The 13,044-nt window shown below is 47.6% G+C and overlaps 1 protein-coding gene across 1 annotated transcript; it reads right to left on the minus strand.

The window, feature by feature from the left end:
* Positions 1-6,366: 6,366 nt before the first annotated feature.
* On the minus strand, positions 6,367-12,695 carry she (Src homology 2 domain containing E). The gene is made up of 6 exons (XM_084471547.1): positions 11,793-12,695; positions 11,194-11,320; positions 9,341-9,673; positions 8,500-8,851; positions 7,661-7,780; positions 6,367-7,100 (listed from the first exon to the last, which is right to left on the minus strand). The coding sequence occupies exons 1-6, from the start codon at positions 12,240-12,242 to the stop codon at positions 6,908-6,910; spliced, it is 1,575 nt and encodes a 524-aa protein (XP_084327673.1). The 5' UTR covers positions 12,243-12,695; the 3' UTR covers positions 6,367-6,907.
* Between the last annotated feature and the right edge of the window lie 349 nt (positions 12,696-13,044).

Here is a 13,044-nt window from a genome sequence, read left to right on the forward strand (position 1 = left end):
GTTGTATTGTATACCTTGTAGATTATATTGTATACCTTGTATTGTATAGATTGTATTGTATACCTTGTATTGTATAGATCGTAGTTATTTGCTGTAATCTTCCCACATTGATTTAATGAGGACAGATGACAGATACACAGACAGGGAGACAGGATAGAGAGGACAGACAGACAGACAGGCAGGGAGACAGGAGAGAGAGGACAAACAGACAGGCAGGGAGACAGGAGAGAGAGGACAGACAGACAGACAGACAGGGAGATAGGAGAGAGGGTAAGACAGACAGGCAGGGAGACAGGATAGAGGGTAAGACAGACAGACAGGGAGACAGAAGAGAGGGTAAGACAGACAGGCAGGGAGACAAGAGAGAGGGTAAGACAGACAGGGAGACAGGAGAGAGAGGACAGACAGACAGACAGACAGACAGGAGAGAGGACAGACAGACAGACAGGAGAGAGGGGACAGACAGACAGACAGGGAGTCAGGAGAGAGAGGACAGACAGACAGACAGAAAGACAGGAGAGAGGACAGACAGACAGACAGACAGGCAGGCAGGGAGACAGGAGAGAGAGGACAGACAGACAGACAGACAGACAGACAGGAGAGAGGACAGACAGACAGACAGACAGACAGGAGAGAGGGGACAGACAGACAGGCAGGCAGGGAGACAGGACTGAAAGTCAATACGAGGTTGAGTTGGCGTCCGGTGCACATCCGATGACAGGTGACTTCTACACGTTGACTAACAGAAGAACTAGCCTAACAGGAGCCGTCACTCACCGCTGACGTGTTTACAACTATCCTTAGCACTCGGGCCGCAATTAGCCCCAATCAATGCAAAGCTACCGCCTGCCTGAGTGAAATGGTCTCAGAAAGGAAGAATCAGTCAACTAAAATGCTGCCCTTTCATAACTCATGTGCAGCACCCTGTTGAAACACACTTACGCGTACAACACTTAATGGGTAATGTACATAAACATCTCCATCTCCTCAGCTCTTAAAAACATATACACTGTAAAACATTTATACGACCCGCAGGCTTTTATCCTTACACTCAACATTATTAGTTTCTCACTGTCGTCACAGGAAATTGTTTTAGTCCAGTTCCTTAAGCTGTGTGTGTGTGTGTGTGTGTGTGTGTGTGTGTGTGTGTGTGTGTGTGTGTGTGTGTGTGTGTGTGTGTGTGTGTGTGTGTGTGTGTGTGTTTGTGTATATCTGATTCTGCTTGTGTGAACTATTTCTTATTCTTTATTATTAAACGGAACATTACATCTGCATATATTTATCAAATACAACCATAAGATATCGACGATTCTTTAAATAAAGCTCACGATTATTCTGTATGGTTTTATGTTGATACTGGCAATGGCTTTAACGCTCATAGCACCTGTACGTGACACCAATAATAACAACCACAGTAGCCCATATCAATGACTAAATTCATGTCCTTATGAATAAAATGCTAATAATTATTTGTAACCAGGGCATCGTGTGATAAGCATCATGGTGCCGGGATGTGACGGTATGGTCGCACTGGAGGAGACTGATGGGGACAAAGCGATGAGCGGCTCATTACATCTCCTTCTGTCTCTCCGGAATAACATCACCAAACGTTCCATCTGAAAGTCCCTCATTTGATCAACACATGCACGTATGCCTGTTCATCACGCCCGTTCCAACTTGCCGAAACATGCACACAAAAAACAAACACACACACACACACACACACACACACACACACACACACACACACACACACACACACACACACACACACACACACACGCACGCACACGATAGCGAGTCATTGCAGCGAGTTGAAGGAGCCATTAAAACGGACAGAGAATCGTCTCACCTCTCTCCGCGGCGAGGAGAGCCAGCAGCAGCAGAGGCCAGCTGCCGCCCATCGTAGGTGTGCGTGCGGTGCGCTCCTCAGACCCACAAGGTGCTCGGGTTTAGACCCACCCGGACCCCCCCGCACCGGCCCACTGCTCGGAGTGGTGGTTTCCTAATTCCGTTTGAATGCAAAAATAATAAAATCAAATAACCCGTGATCAGTTGAAACATGACATGGCGATGCCAGGTCCGGTCGTGTGTCTAGACATCTCCTGCGGAGCCGAGCGCGATGGCAGCAGGTCTCCCAGGTAAGCTGCAGGGTTGCATGGCGAGGCTATCCGTGTTGTGTGAGGCGATGCGCCAGAGAGGGGAGAGAGAGAGAAGCGGAGAGAGAGGGGAGGAGAGAGAGTGAGGAGAGGAGAGTGAGGGGAGGAGAGGAGAAGTGAGTGTGGAGAGGAGATACCTCAGAGAGAGCTGTGAAGCAATCGCCTCGCCAAATGATGCAATTCTAGCTGTCGACACAACCAACGCTTAATGCGATAAAATGGACGAATAAAATGTGGGCTACACAATAAAAGCCACGTCATCAGAATGTGATCATCTGGTGAAATGGTACAAGTTGTTGAACATGTTGAATTCGTTGTTTTCCCCTGGTGCGTTAAGATAATACTTCTAGTAGACCTACTAATCAGAATATAAAAACGAAGGAAGAAAATGATACAAAAGAATGTGTCCGTTTTAGATAAACGTGACCCCCCCCCCCCCCCCCCCCCCCAGTTCCACCTGACTCAGCTCCCATCCAGGCCCTGTCACCAACCCGCTGTCTGGGGGGGGGGTCCCTCTGTGATGAGCTCTTCTTTCATACCTCGAGGGAATACAGATTTTACGATCCCCCTCATCTTCCTCCTCATCCCTTTGCGTCCTAGTGCCTATCCTCTCGGTACTTCAGTTGTGTCATCCCCTCTGAGATGACCTTCACTTCTCCTGTGCTCCAAATCAAACATGGAGAAAGAAGAAAAGAGCTATGAAAAAGGTGTGTGTGTGTGTGTGTGTGTGTGTGTGTGTGTGTGTGTGTGTGTGTGTGTGTGTGTTAAGTGGGGGGGTATCAGAGGTCAAAAGAGGACAGTGATTGTGGTCCTAAAAGGTAAAGGTCTATATAGCAGTAAAGATGTGCTGCTCTGATGGTGTGTGTGTGTGTGTGTGTGTGTGTGTGTGTGTGTGTGTGTGTGTGTGTGCGTGTGTGTGTGTGTGTGTGTGTGTGTGTGTGTGTGAGCAGACACCAGTGCCTGTTGCTGTCAGAGGACGATGACAATGGAACGGCCCCCTGAAAATGAAACGATGAGATGAGTGAAGAGGTGGGGGGTGGGGGGGAATGCGGCAAAGAAGGAGGAGGGGTACAGGACAGGCACTAGCGGAGGGAGAGGGGGGGTCACAGACTAGTGTGGGAGGGAGGGTGGGTGTGTGGAGAACAAACAGAGTCAACAGGAGTGCAGGGTGGAACGGAAGGAGGAGGAGGTTGTCGTGGTGACTAAGAGAAACCGGAAAAAAAAACTCCAGGAGGAAACGACCTGTTTCTCATTTCTCTCCCTCTCTCTCTGGCTCTCTCTCTCTCTCTCTTGCTCTCTCTCTCTCTTCCTCTGTCTCCCTCTCCCTCTCTCTCTCTCTCTCTTCCTCTGTCTCCCTCTCCTCTCTCTCTCTCTCTCTCTCTCTCTCTCTCTCTCTCTCTCTCTCTCTCTCTCTCTCTCTCTCTTCCTCTGCAGTGAATGAGTTGACCTGACAGTGCTCCTCCTCTGCACTGAGTGCTGTGAGTCTCTCTCTGAATTATTTAAAAGCTGGGACCCCCACAAGTGCTTGTCTTTCCTTAACAACCCCTCCCACACTCTCTCTCTCTGACTCTCTCTCTATCTCTCTCTCTCTCTCTGTCTCTCTCTCTCTCTGTCGCTCCATTCCTGGCTGTCATTGCTCTCTCTTCCGGTGTCTTCTGGGAAGCTCTCTGGCTGATTGCCGTATCGATGGGCCTCCCCCTCCGCGCTTTAACTTTACTGATGACTATAGCGTGACATACAGCCATGAGAAAGTAACATATAGGCCATGTGAAGCATATGATGAGGACATGAATGAACATGTATGCACGTTTAATGATTCTTATTTGAATCTGAATCTACGTCATGGATTTGAGTGGTTCAAATGACACAAAGTATCAACAGCAGCAAATAGAACCAACGTGTTCCCCGGCCGACCCGTCGAACGCGGGCTGTGTGTCTGTGTACCGTCTTCATTCCAGCCAAGAGATCTCTCGCTCCACTCACAGAGCGAGGAATTCTCCTGGTTGGTTCCTTGGTGGTGCTGTACATAAACACCACCCCCTCCTTCTCTTCTCTAACGTATAAACACTGCAGGCTGTTAACCGTCCAATCATCATTACAGCTCCTCACACCATCACAGGAAGCGCTTCAAGTCCAGATCATTAACCTGCCCACTCTCAATGGTGTGTGTGTATGTGTGTTTGTGCATATTTATTGTGTGTGTGTGTGTGTGTGTGTGTGTGTGCGTGTGTTTGTGTGTGTGTGTGTGTGTGTGTGTGTGTGTGCGTGTGTGTGTGTGTGTTTGTGCATATTTATTGTGTGTGTGTGTGTGTGTGTGTTTGTGCATATTTATTGTGTGTGTGTGTGTGTGTGTCTGTGTGTGTGTGTGTGTGTGTGTGTGTGTGTTTGTGCATATTTATTGTGTGTGTGTGTGTGTGTGTGTGTGCGTGTGTTTGTGTGTGTGTGTGTGTGTGTGTGTGTGTGTGCGTGTGTGTGCGTGTGTTTGTGCATATTTATTGTGTGTGTGTGTGTGTGTGTGTGTGTGTGTGTGTGTGTATGCGTGTGTTTGTTCATATTTATTGTGTGTGTGTGTGTGTGTGCGTGTGTTTGTTCATATTTATTGTGTGTGTATGTGTGTGTGTGTTCATCTCTATTGTTTTTTTTATTTCAGACCAGGGATCTCTTGCTGAATTCAAGTTAGATACTTGGTGAGAGAACATTTATTCATACTGCATTCTGTGATGTGCTCTCTCTCTCTCTCTCTCCCTCAATCTCCCTCTAGAGATGGTCCTACCTCCTCTAACTAATCACCATGGCAACCTGATAATCCCCCAACAGAAAAATTCTGACACATACACAAATGCACACACACACACACACACACACACACACACACACACACACACACACACACACTGTAGGTATGCACACCCTTGCTACAACATGAGGACAAAAGGCAGATAGTGGCCCTGGGGAGCAGTGCTGTAACAGCTCAACGTGGGGATGAGGCTCTCCTATGCATTCTGCTGGCCATGTGATGCTAATATGGCCAATATTATATATTGTTATTGGTGAGAAAAGGTTATGTAAGAAGACACCTTTCATGTACTGTATGCATACTGTATGCATGCATGTGCAAGTGCATGTTTGTAAAGGCTTCCATGTGAAAAAATAGAAGATCTAATTGATTTCACACTCAGGTCAGTGAGTCTGCAACAGAGAGTGGAAAAGCCCCTCACACACAACTCTACAGTCAGGTTCTATACTGCTGTAGCTCCACAAATGTGGCCCTCTATTCAATTTTTTACATTTATTTGTGAATTAATTATAAATGGAGACGTTAATAAAGCAACAGACTGAATGCATGGTGCTCAACATGAATGCGGCCCAGAGCCTTATATCCTACCTTCATTACATAGAAACATTCGGTGTAGGGAAATCCATTCACAATATGTGATGTACTTTAATCCTAAAAGTTATCTAATATTGCATTTATAATGAAAAGACCTCCGGTCTCCACTCAAATATTAAAATCTGCCAGTAGATGTGGATGACTATCAAGCCATTAGTTCAGGTCCACATGTTTTCAGGATGGATCAATAGATTGATTGCAATGTCTGATGAATGCAGGCATGGCAGAACTGGTAAACTGGTCGACACTAATAGTCAACATCGACATAGAACAGCTCTCCCACTTTACAACGACGCAGAGTGAGAAGGTATATGAATATTAAAAAGTCTGTTTTTGTTATTGTAGCATTGTGTGTACTGTAACAGTAGTCTGCTTTTCATTTGAATAGGATTCAAGCTTTTTGAAATGAGGTTCAAACACAAATCATTCATAAAAGGAAGGACTATGTACTAGGAAGTGGTATGTACTAGTAGGAAGTGGTATGTACTAGTAGGAAGTGTTATGTACTAGTAGGAAGTGTTATGTACTAGTAGGAAGTGGTATGTACTAGTAGGAAGTGTTATGTACTAGTAGGAAGTGTTATGTACTAGTAGGAAGTGGTATGTACTAGTAGGAAGTGGTATGTACTAGTAGGAAGTGGTATGTACTAGTAGGAAGTGGTATGTACTAGTAGGAAGTGGTATGTACTAGTATTTTTTAAATGATGTTGACACTGTGACCACACACATGGGTGTGAACAATGCAGATATGTCTCCCAGTTAAACCATCTGCAGAGCGATGTCATGCTTCCAGTCATCGAGAAACAAGGGACAGAGGAAACTGATTTTACTTGATCAATAATATGCATTCATAACGTGTTTCACAAATATCAACATACACCATAACATTAAAGAAAGGATCTGTGTGCATTGCTTTGTTTTCTGCAGTAATGTATTTAATAATATAACATGTATTTTCTGCCGGGTCTCAGTAGGGATTGCCAGTAAAAGACGTTTATGTGAATTATGAACACATTCAATGTGGTTTGTGTGGTGAGTCTGCATTGTTAATTCCAAGATTAGTTTGTTTAAGCCCCCTGGAGAATAAACATGTTGAGTCCTGGATAGTAATCATCGACATCCAATAGCAAGAGTTAAGCTTTTAGATGTTGATAAGAAAGCAAAGCAGTGTTTAAGTTCTTGGTTTATCACTGTATGCCAGCGTTAGTTCTAATGGGTCTTTTCTGATGGGGAGATGTGCATGTGTATCCATGTGTACCCACTGTCCTTTATTGTCTGGCTTTGCATACATATGTAACAAAAAAAGGAAGGAAAGTGTGTGTGTGTGTGTGTGTGTGTGTGTGTGTGTATATATGTGTTTAATGAGGCCTGCTGACAGGGTAGTGCAGGGTCATGTGCTCTGCTCCAGTGAAAGGCAGTCTATGTGTGCAGTAGTGGTGCACAACTTCTGGGATGCTGGCGAACACACAGCTGCTCTGGTCCAGGGTGTAGCCCAGGCCCTTGCTGCTCTTAGTCTGAGCCACGATGATGTGCACACAGCTCTGGCTGGTCCTGACAGAGAAGAGGACAGTCCGGTTACTATAACGATGTTACCATAACGATGATGCATAATGTCCGGTTACCGTAACGATGATGCATAGTGTCCGGTTGCTATAACGAGGATGCATAGCGTCCGGTTACCATAACGATGTTACTATAACGATGATGCATAGTGTCCGGTTACCATAACGATGATGCATAGTGTCCGGTTGCTATAACGATGTGGCATAGCGTCCGGTTACCATAACGATGTTACTATAACGATGATGCATAGGGTCTGGTTACCATAACGATGTGCATTCGTTATATGAGAGATCAGAATGAATATTGGAAGACATTAGGATTATATTTGTTGACCTTAATGTTAATTGCACACACTGAAAATGTGTGTATGTGTGTGTGTGCACTCGCGCACATGTGTGTATGCACATGTTGTGTATGCACATGTTGTGTACATGTGTGTGTAATAGGGATTATCATATGCTATACAGTCAATGCCCATGTGCATTCACAGCGCAGCACTGTAACTCACACAAACACATTGGCTATGCCCCATATATTCACTCACTCACTTGAGAGCGATGGAGTATTTGCTGGTGCCTGATTCGCTGTCCCTCACGAGGAAGCTGGCCTCCCTGCAGCGCTGCAGCTGAGCCTCTGCCTGCTGGCGACTCACACAGCCGTGGTACCAGCTGAGCGAGCGAGGGAGGGAGAGAGACACAGACACAGAGGGAAAGAGAGAGGGAGAGAGAGAGGGAGAGATGACGGCCCATACACAGTGCAGTGATATATGGAGGAATGTTAAACATCATTTTAATAATGGCTGACATCAGAGAGGGTGGGAGGAGGGGAGTGTGTGTTTGTGTGCATGCATGGATGTGTGAGTGTGTGTTTGTGTGCATGGATGTGTGTGTGTGTGTGTGTGTGTGTGTGTGTGTGTGTGTGTGTGCATGCATGGATGTGTGAGTGTGTGTATGTGTTGACTTGTGGGGGCGGAGAAAGAAGAATCCCAGCCAACATAAATCAAGACGCGCTGGGCAGATGGTCACGTTGCAGGACGAACGAGGAAACAATGTCAACAGGTGAGAGTGAGATTAGTGGGGCGGGGGCACAGGAAAGAGACGATATGGACACACAATCAAAGGAAAAAGATGGACGCAGCCGTAGAGTGTGTGTGTGTGTGTGTGTGTGTGTGTGTGTGTGGGGAGGGGGGGGGGGCTGACTGGACACAAGGCAGTGGTGACAATGGCTTGAGGCGAGAGCCAATTATACACCAGTAGAATGTTGAAGAACCCCTTCCACAGTGATGTTCATCCACACTGCATAGGGGAACACATACTATCATGCTAGCTATATGTTCTCCTGCCACATGTCAAATTAAAACCAGGACATGCGTCTCCCACCCCCTCACCTCTGCTTCTCCAAGGGCAGGGTGGGGTCCAGCTTGGCCACGTCTCCGTCCAGGGGGCCGGCGGCAGGGGCCGAGGGGGGAGAGGGGGGGCAGAGTTTGGTGGTGGGCGAGGAAGAGCACGAGAAGGGCGAAGGTTTGAGAGTGGTGAACGAGGGGGACGGGGGCGAGAGAGGGGAGAGTTTGAGGATGGGGGAGGAGGGGAAGGAAGGGGAGGACGGGGAGGAGGAGGAGGAGGTGGAGGACAGGGAGGTGGAGACCAGGGTCTTGTGGCTCCAGGTCTTCTGTCTCAGGGTGTGCTGCTGGAGCTGCTGGCGACAGGGGGCGGAGCCACAGTCCCCCGCCTCAAACTGGGCTGGAGGAAGAGAAGGAGACAATAAGGGGACGTAATAATAATAAATAAGAATGATCCCCCATTCCCCTTATCGTCAGTCCATTGTGATAATACTGTAAATGCACATTGTCTGACCACACCAAAACCCTTGACAATGAGCTAGTTTGTAGATATACAAATACATGTACAATGAATTGAATAGGTACGTCACACATAGTGCAGCGTTTAGATTATGAGGAAACAATTAAAGGACAGTCCTAATCTTTGATCATTTGATGCACCGTTTCTGATATTATCCATTCTGCTCCTAACACAACATCATCTCAACGGAGCTGTAAGAAGTAGCAGAGTAGAGTATAGAAGAGGAAGGTTAGGGAACAATATCCCTAGCTGTAGGCTCAGGGAGACACAATGGGGTATGTACCTGAGTGTAAAGAATCCTGGCTCTCTGTCCCACTCCCACGGTGTGTCTGTGTGTGTGTGTGTGTGTGTGTGTGTGTGTGTGTGTACCTGACAGGGCCCTGACGATGTCCTCTTTCCTCCACTCCCAGGGCAGCTCGTACTCCCCGGGGGGCCGGGCGTCGGCCTCGGGCCGGCTCACAGGGATCCACACCCCCTGGCTGTCGCCCGCGGGCCCCCCTCCCTCGTAGGGCGCTCCCTCGTAGGGCCCTCCCTCGTAGGGCGTGTCATAGATGTTGAGGGGCGGGGGCTTGCCGTCCTCCCCCCTCCCCTCCCCCTGGCCCCCCAGGCCCCCCTGGCCCCCCGGGGCCCCCGGGGCCCCTGGTCCGCGGTCCAGCAGCACGCACACCTTCAGCATGTCCTTGGAGCCGCGCCGGCGCACTTCTGAGACAACATCAGGCAACAAAGCTCAGAGTTTATTTCTTGCTATGGGTGAAGTTTTTATAATGGGTCAAGTTTTAATAATCACATAAATTGTTGAGTATTGCACCGTCGACCATTTAAAACGATGGAGGTGATGCGCGCGGTATCTGGTGGGGCCCGCAGAGTGGTGCTCTTAATGATTCACTGTTATTCCTTTTGATTTGACACATTAAAGATCCTCTCTAGTCTAGTGTGCTTCCTGCTTTCTATAAAATCTTCCTCCACACGAAAATCATTAGTCCTCATAAAATGTTATTTATTGCCCCACGACTCCAGCATCGGCAGACAGGTCGCCCTCCCCGCAGTGTTTGGAGATGGGCTAGGGCTCTTCATTTCCATGCACTGATTTAACCGTAGCTTGAGAGCTGTTCTCAAAGCATTATGAAAAGGTTGACATGCAAACGTAGGGCAGTGGGGGGCGGGGGGCGCCACAGCGCGTTGGGGCTTTAAATCACTCATGGACATTGTGTTTGTTATTACAAGTGTGCAAGTATACATTGTGGAGTGCTACAGGATTTGCTGCTGTCCAACAGGTAGTCTATGTGTCTGCTCTATTGTGTGGCTAAACAATGGAGCAATGGGGAGAAAGGTCAACATGGCCCCTGATTGGCTGACTGACAAGGCTTCTTCCTGGCTGCCGAGAATGATTGGGCGATGCCAGTAGGGACCCGGGTGTGTTATGATGCCAAGTGAGGGGTTTTCACACAAGGGGCCGTAAATTATAACGGTGTGTGTGTGTGTGTGTGTGTGTGTTTGTTTGTGTGTGCTTAGTGTTTGTGTGTGCATACGTCGGTGTGTGTATGTCTGTGTTGTGCGCGTGTACGTGTGTTTTTCAGTGCGTACGTGTTTGCGTGTGTATTAGGGGGAGGGGGAGCGTGGGGCCAACTTCCTATCAAGAGAATGGGGCAGAGGAAACACAAGCAGGAGACAGGAAGCTGGAAGCTGGAAGCTGGAAGAGGAAGCTGCACCCATTGTCCCTGCACAACACCGTTTCCTTAGCAACCATTAGTGGGAAGGGAAGTCAGGGGAGACAGTGTGAGACTGGGGGTCTGCGGCTCTCCTCCTGCCTCCCTCTAAATGAAACCCTCTGGGGCCCGGTCATAACCACCAGCCACAATAAAAGAATAAAAGTGTCGTGGACTCAAGCCTAAATAGGTGCAGGTGCACAGATGAGTGAAACGTGTCAACTCTGTCATTGTACGCACTAATGCTTTACATTGTGTGCATACTCGATCACAAGATGTGTTTTGTATGTGAAGACTGGATTTGTCCACTGTGAGGGCAGCTTAAAAATGAACGCAAGAAAGAAGGAAAGTGAAAAGAAGAAGAAAGACACAGAGAAAGACACAGAAAGACCAAATAAAGACCCAAAGAAAGGGTCCAGGTGTCCCCCCCCCCCCCCCCCCCCCCTTGTCTGCAGTGCATGTGTGAGCACGGTTTGTCCAGCCAGCAGCTCTGGGTAGAGGCGTTTGCCGTCCCACCTGTGATGATGACCTGGGCATCGTAGGGCTCCATGTAGCCATCGTTCCCCCCGGCCCTCTCGGCCTCCCTCTGCTCCTTGGTCTTCTCTGCATCAAACGGGTCGGCGTAGTCCTCCAAGATGATCAGCTGTGATAAGGAGGACAACTGTCAGCGACAACACTGATGTATGGCCACCCAGCGCACAGGATCTACCTGGGGAGACGAAGGGACAGGGACAGAGCTGTGTGTGTGTGTGTCCCCGTGTGTGCGTGCATGTGTGCGTGCATGTGTGTGTGCGTGTGTGTGTGTGTGTGTGTGTGTGTGTGTGTGTGTGTGTGTGTGTGTGTGTGTGTCTGTTTGTTGGTGGTAAGGCTAGAGGAAATACTTGCATGGGTATTTCAATGGGGTCAGCTAATTGTCTGTGTGTTTGATCTCATACAATGTACAGAAACTAAGTTGTATTCTCTTGAGGTCTTTTGAGAGCAGGGAAACATGAGACCCTAGATAGCTCTGATAAAAGCCTGATATCAAAAGATGAGGCAAAAATATATTCAACCAAACCGTAGACAGTAATTAAAAAAAAAAAAAATAGATTCAATTGTAATTCTATTCAACTCACCATTGTAGTTTTATTGTCGGGCTTCTCTTTCTCGTTTTCCGGTAGCTTTTTTTCCTTCTTGACGGTGACTTTCGGGTTCTTGTCCTGTTTGTCAACTTTGATCATTCTACTAATGTAAGCGTGCGCAAAGTTGGTGGTGGAGGTCCTGGGTTGGCGGTTCTCATCTGGCCCCCCGGCGTCAACTTTTGAATTCTTCCGAAGAGTATCCCACACTGACCCCGTAGGACCGCTGCTGTTGCGCCCTAGTTCAACAGCAGAATTCTTACGGTTTCTTCCCACCAATAAACCTCCGACTCCTCCAACACCGCCATCCTTGCGTGGGAGTCCCCTCAGACTGTCTCGGGAAAACGCAGATTTGGAGCGAGGTTGTGGGCCAGACTCGGAGGCAGAACGAACGCGTTCGTTTCCGTTCTTAAGGTTTATGGGGAAATCTTTGAACCATTTGGCCATGACTGAAATATTCGCCCAACGCGACTTTGCAGAGGTAATTTAATCCTCAAGTAATGATGTACAGTGTGTACGGGCCGTAGAATTAGACGTTAACAAATGGTCAGCCTAAATTTAATTTAGTAACACTTACTGTTTTCAGAAATCACCACAATCATTTTACGCACGGGTATTTTACGCGCGGCCTTTCCGTTCCCACTGTGACTGAGCTCTTGGTGGGACGTCGTTCTGCACACTTTTTTCCTAGCCAGGCCTACAATTAAAACAGCGACGGCTCCTGCTGCTTCATGGACCTTTATGTTTGGTCCACTCTGCACCCAACAGGTACAACTATCCAAGGAGTTTGAAAAGTAGCCTTCGGAGAGCGTAAACTCGGAAGAATTGAAAGTTTTTCTTTGAAATTACTGGAGATCCCATTCCCGGAGTGTGAGAGAGTGCGTTGATTGTTCTACCGACAAAAGCGAATTATAATGTGTTGAAGAAAGTTGTATCAAGAGGAGTATGTCAGGACATTTGGGAGTGGCCATATGCACTGGGCGGGTACTGCACTGTAGTTATGCTCACAGGGACATTTAAACCGCTGTGAAGACGTTGGCCTTTGACAATTCGATTTAATGTATTAAATGTATAGGCTACTTATATAATGTACATTTCACGTCTCGTATTGGGAGGAATCTGGTATACTGCTATACTGTCCTATTGAAAAGGATGCATCTGCAGTTGAGGATATTGAACATTTGTTCTGCCAATATCTGGGTGATGTCCTCTACACTATATGAATATGTATTTGTAGGCTTGTAATCTG

This window comes from Micromesistius poutassou, assembly GCF_964030765.1.
Source record: "Micromesistius poutassou genome assembly, chromosome: 8".
NCBI lineage: Eukaryota > Metazoa > Chordata > Actinopteri > Gadiformes > Gadidae > Micromesistius > Micromesistius poutassou.

Bases quoted from the DNA above. Each gene is read 5' to 3' on its own strand.
- she (XM_084471547.1), bottom strand. From the start codon at position 12,242: ATGGCCAAATGGTTCAAAGATTTCCCCATAAACCTTAAGAACGGAAAC. The intron at 9,674-11,193 runs GTGGGACGGCAA...ATGTTGTCTCAG, and splicing joins TGCCCAGGTCATCATCACAG to AAGTGCGCCGGCGCGGCTCC. The intron at 7,781-8,499 runs GTGAGGGGGTGG...TCGCTCGCTCAG, and splicing joins CTGCCCTTGGAGAAGCAGAG to CTGGTACCACGGCTGTGTGA.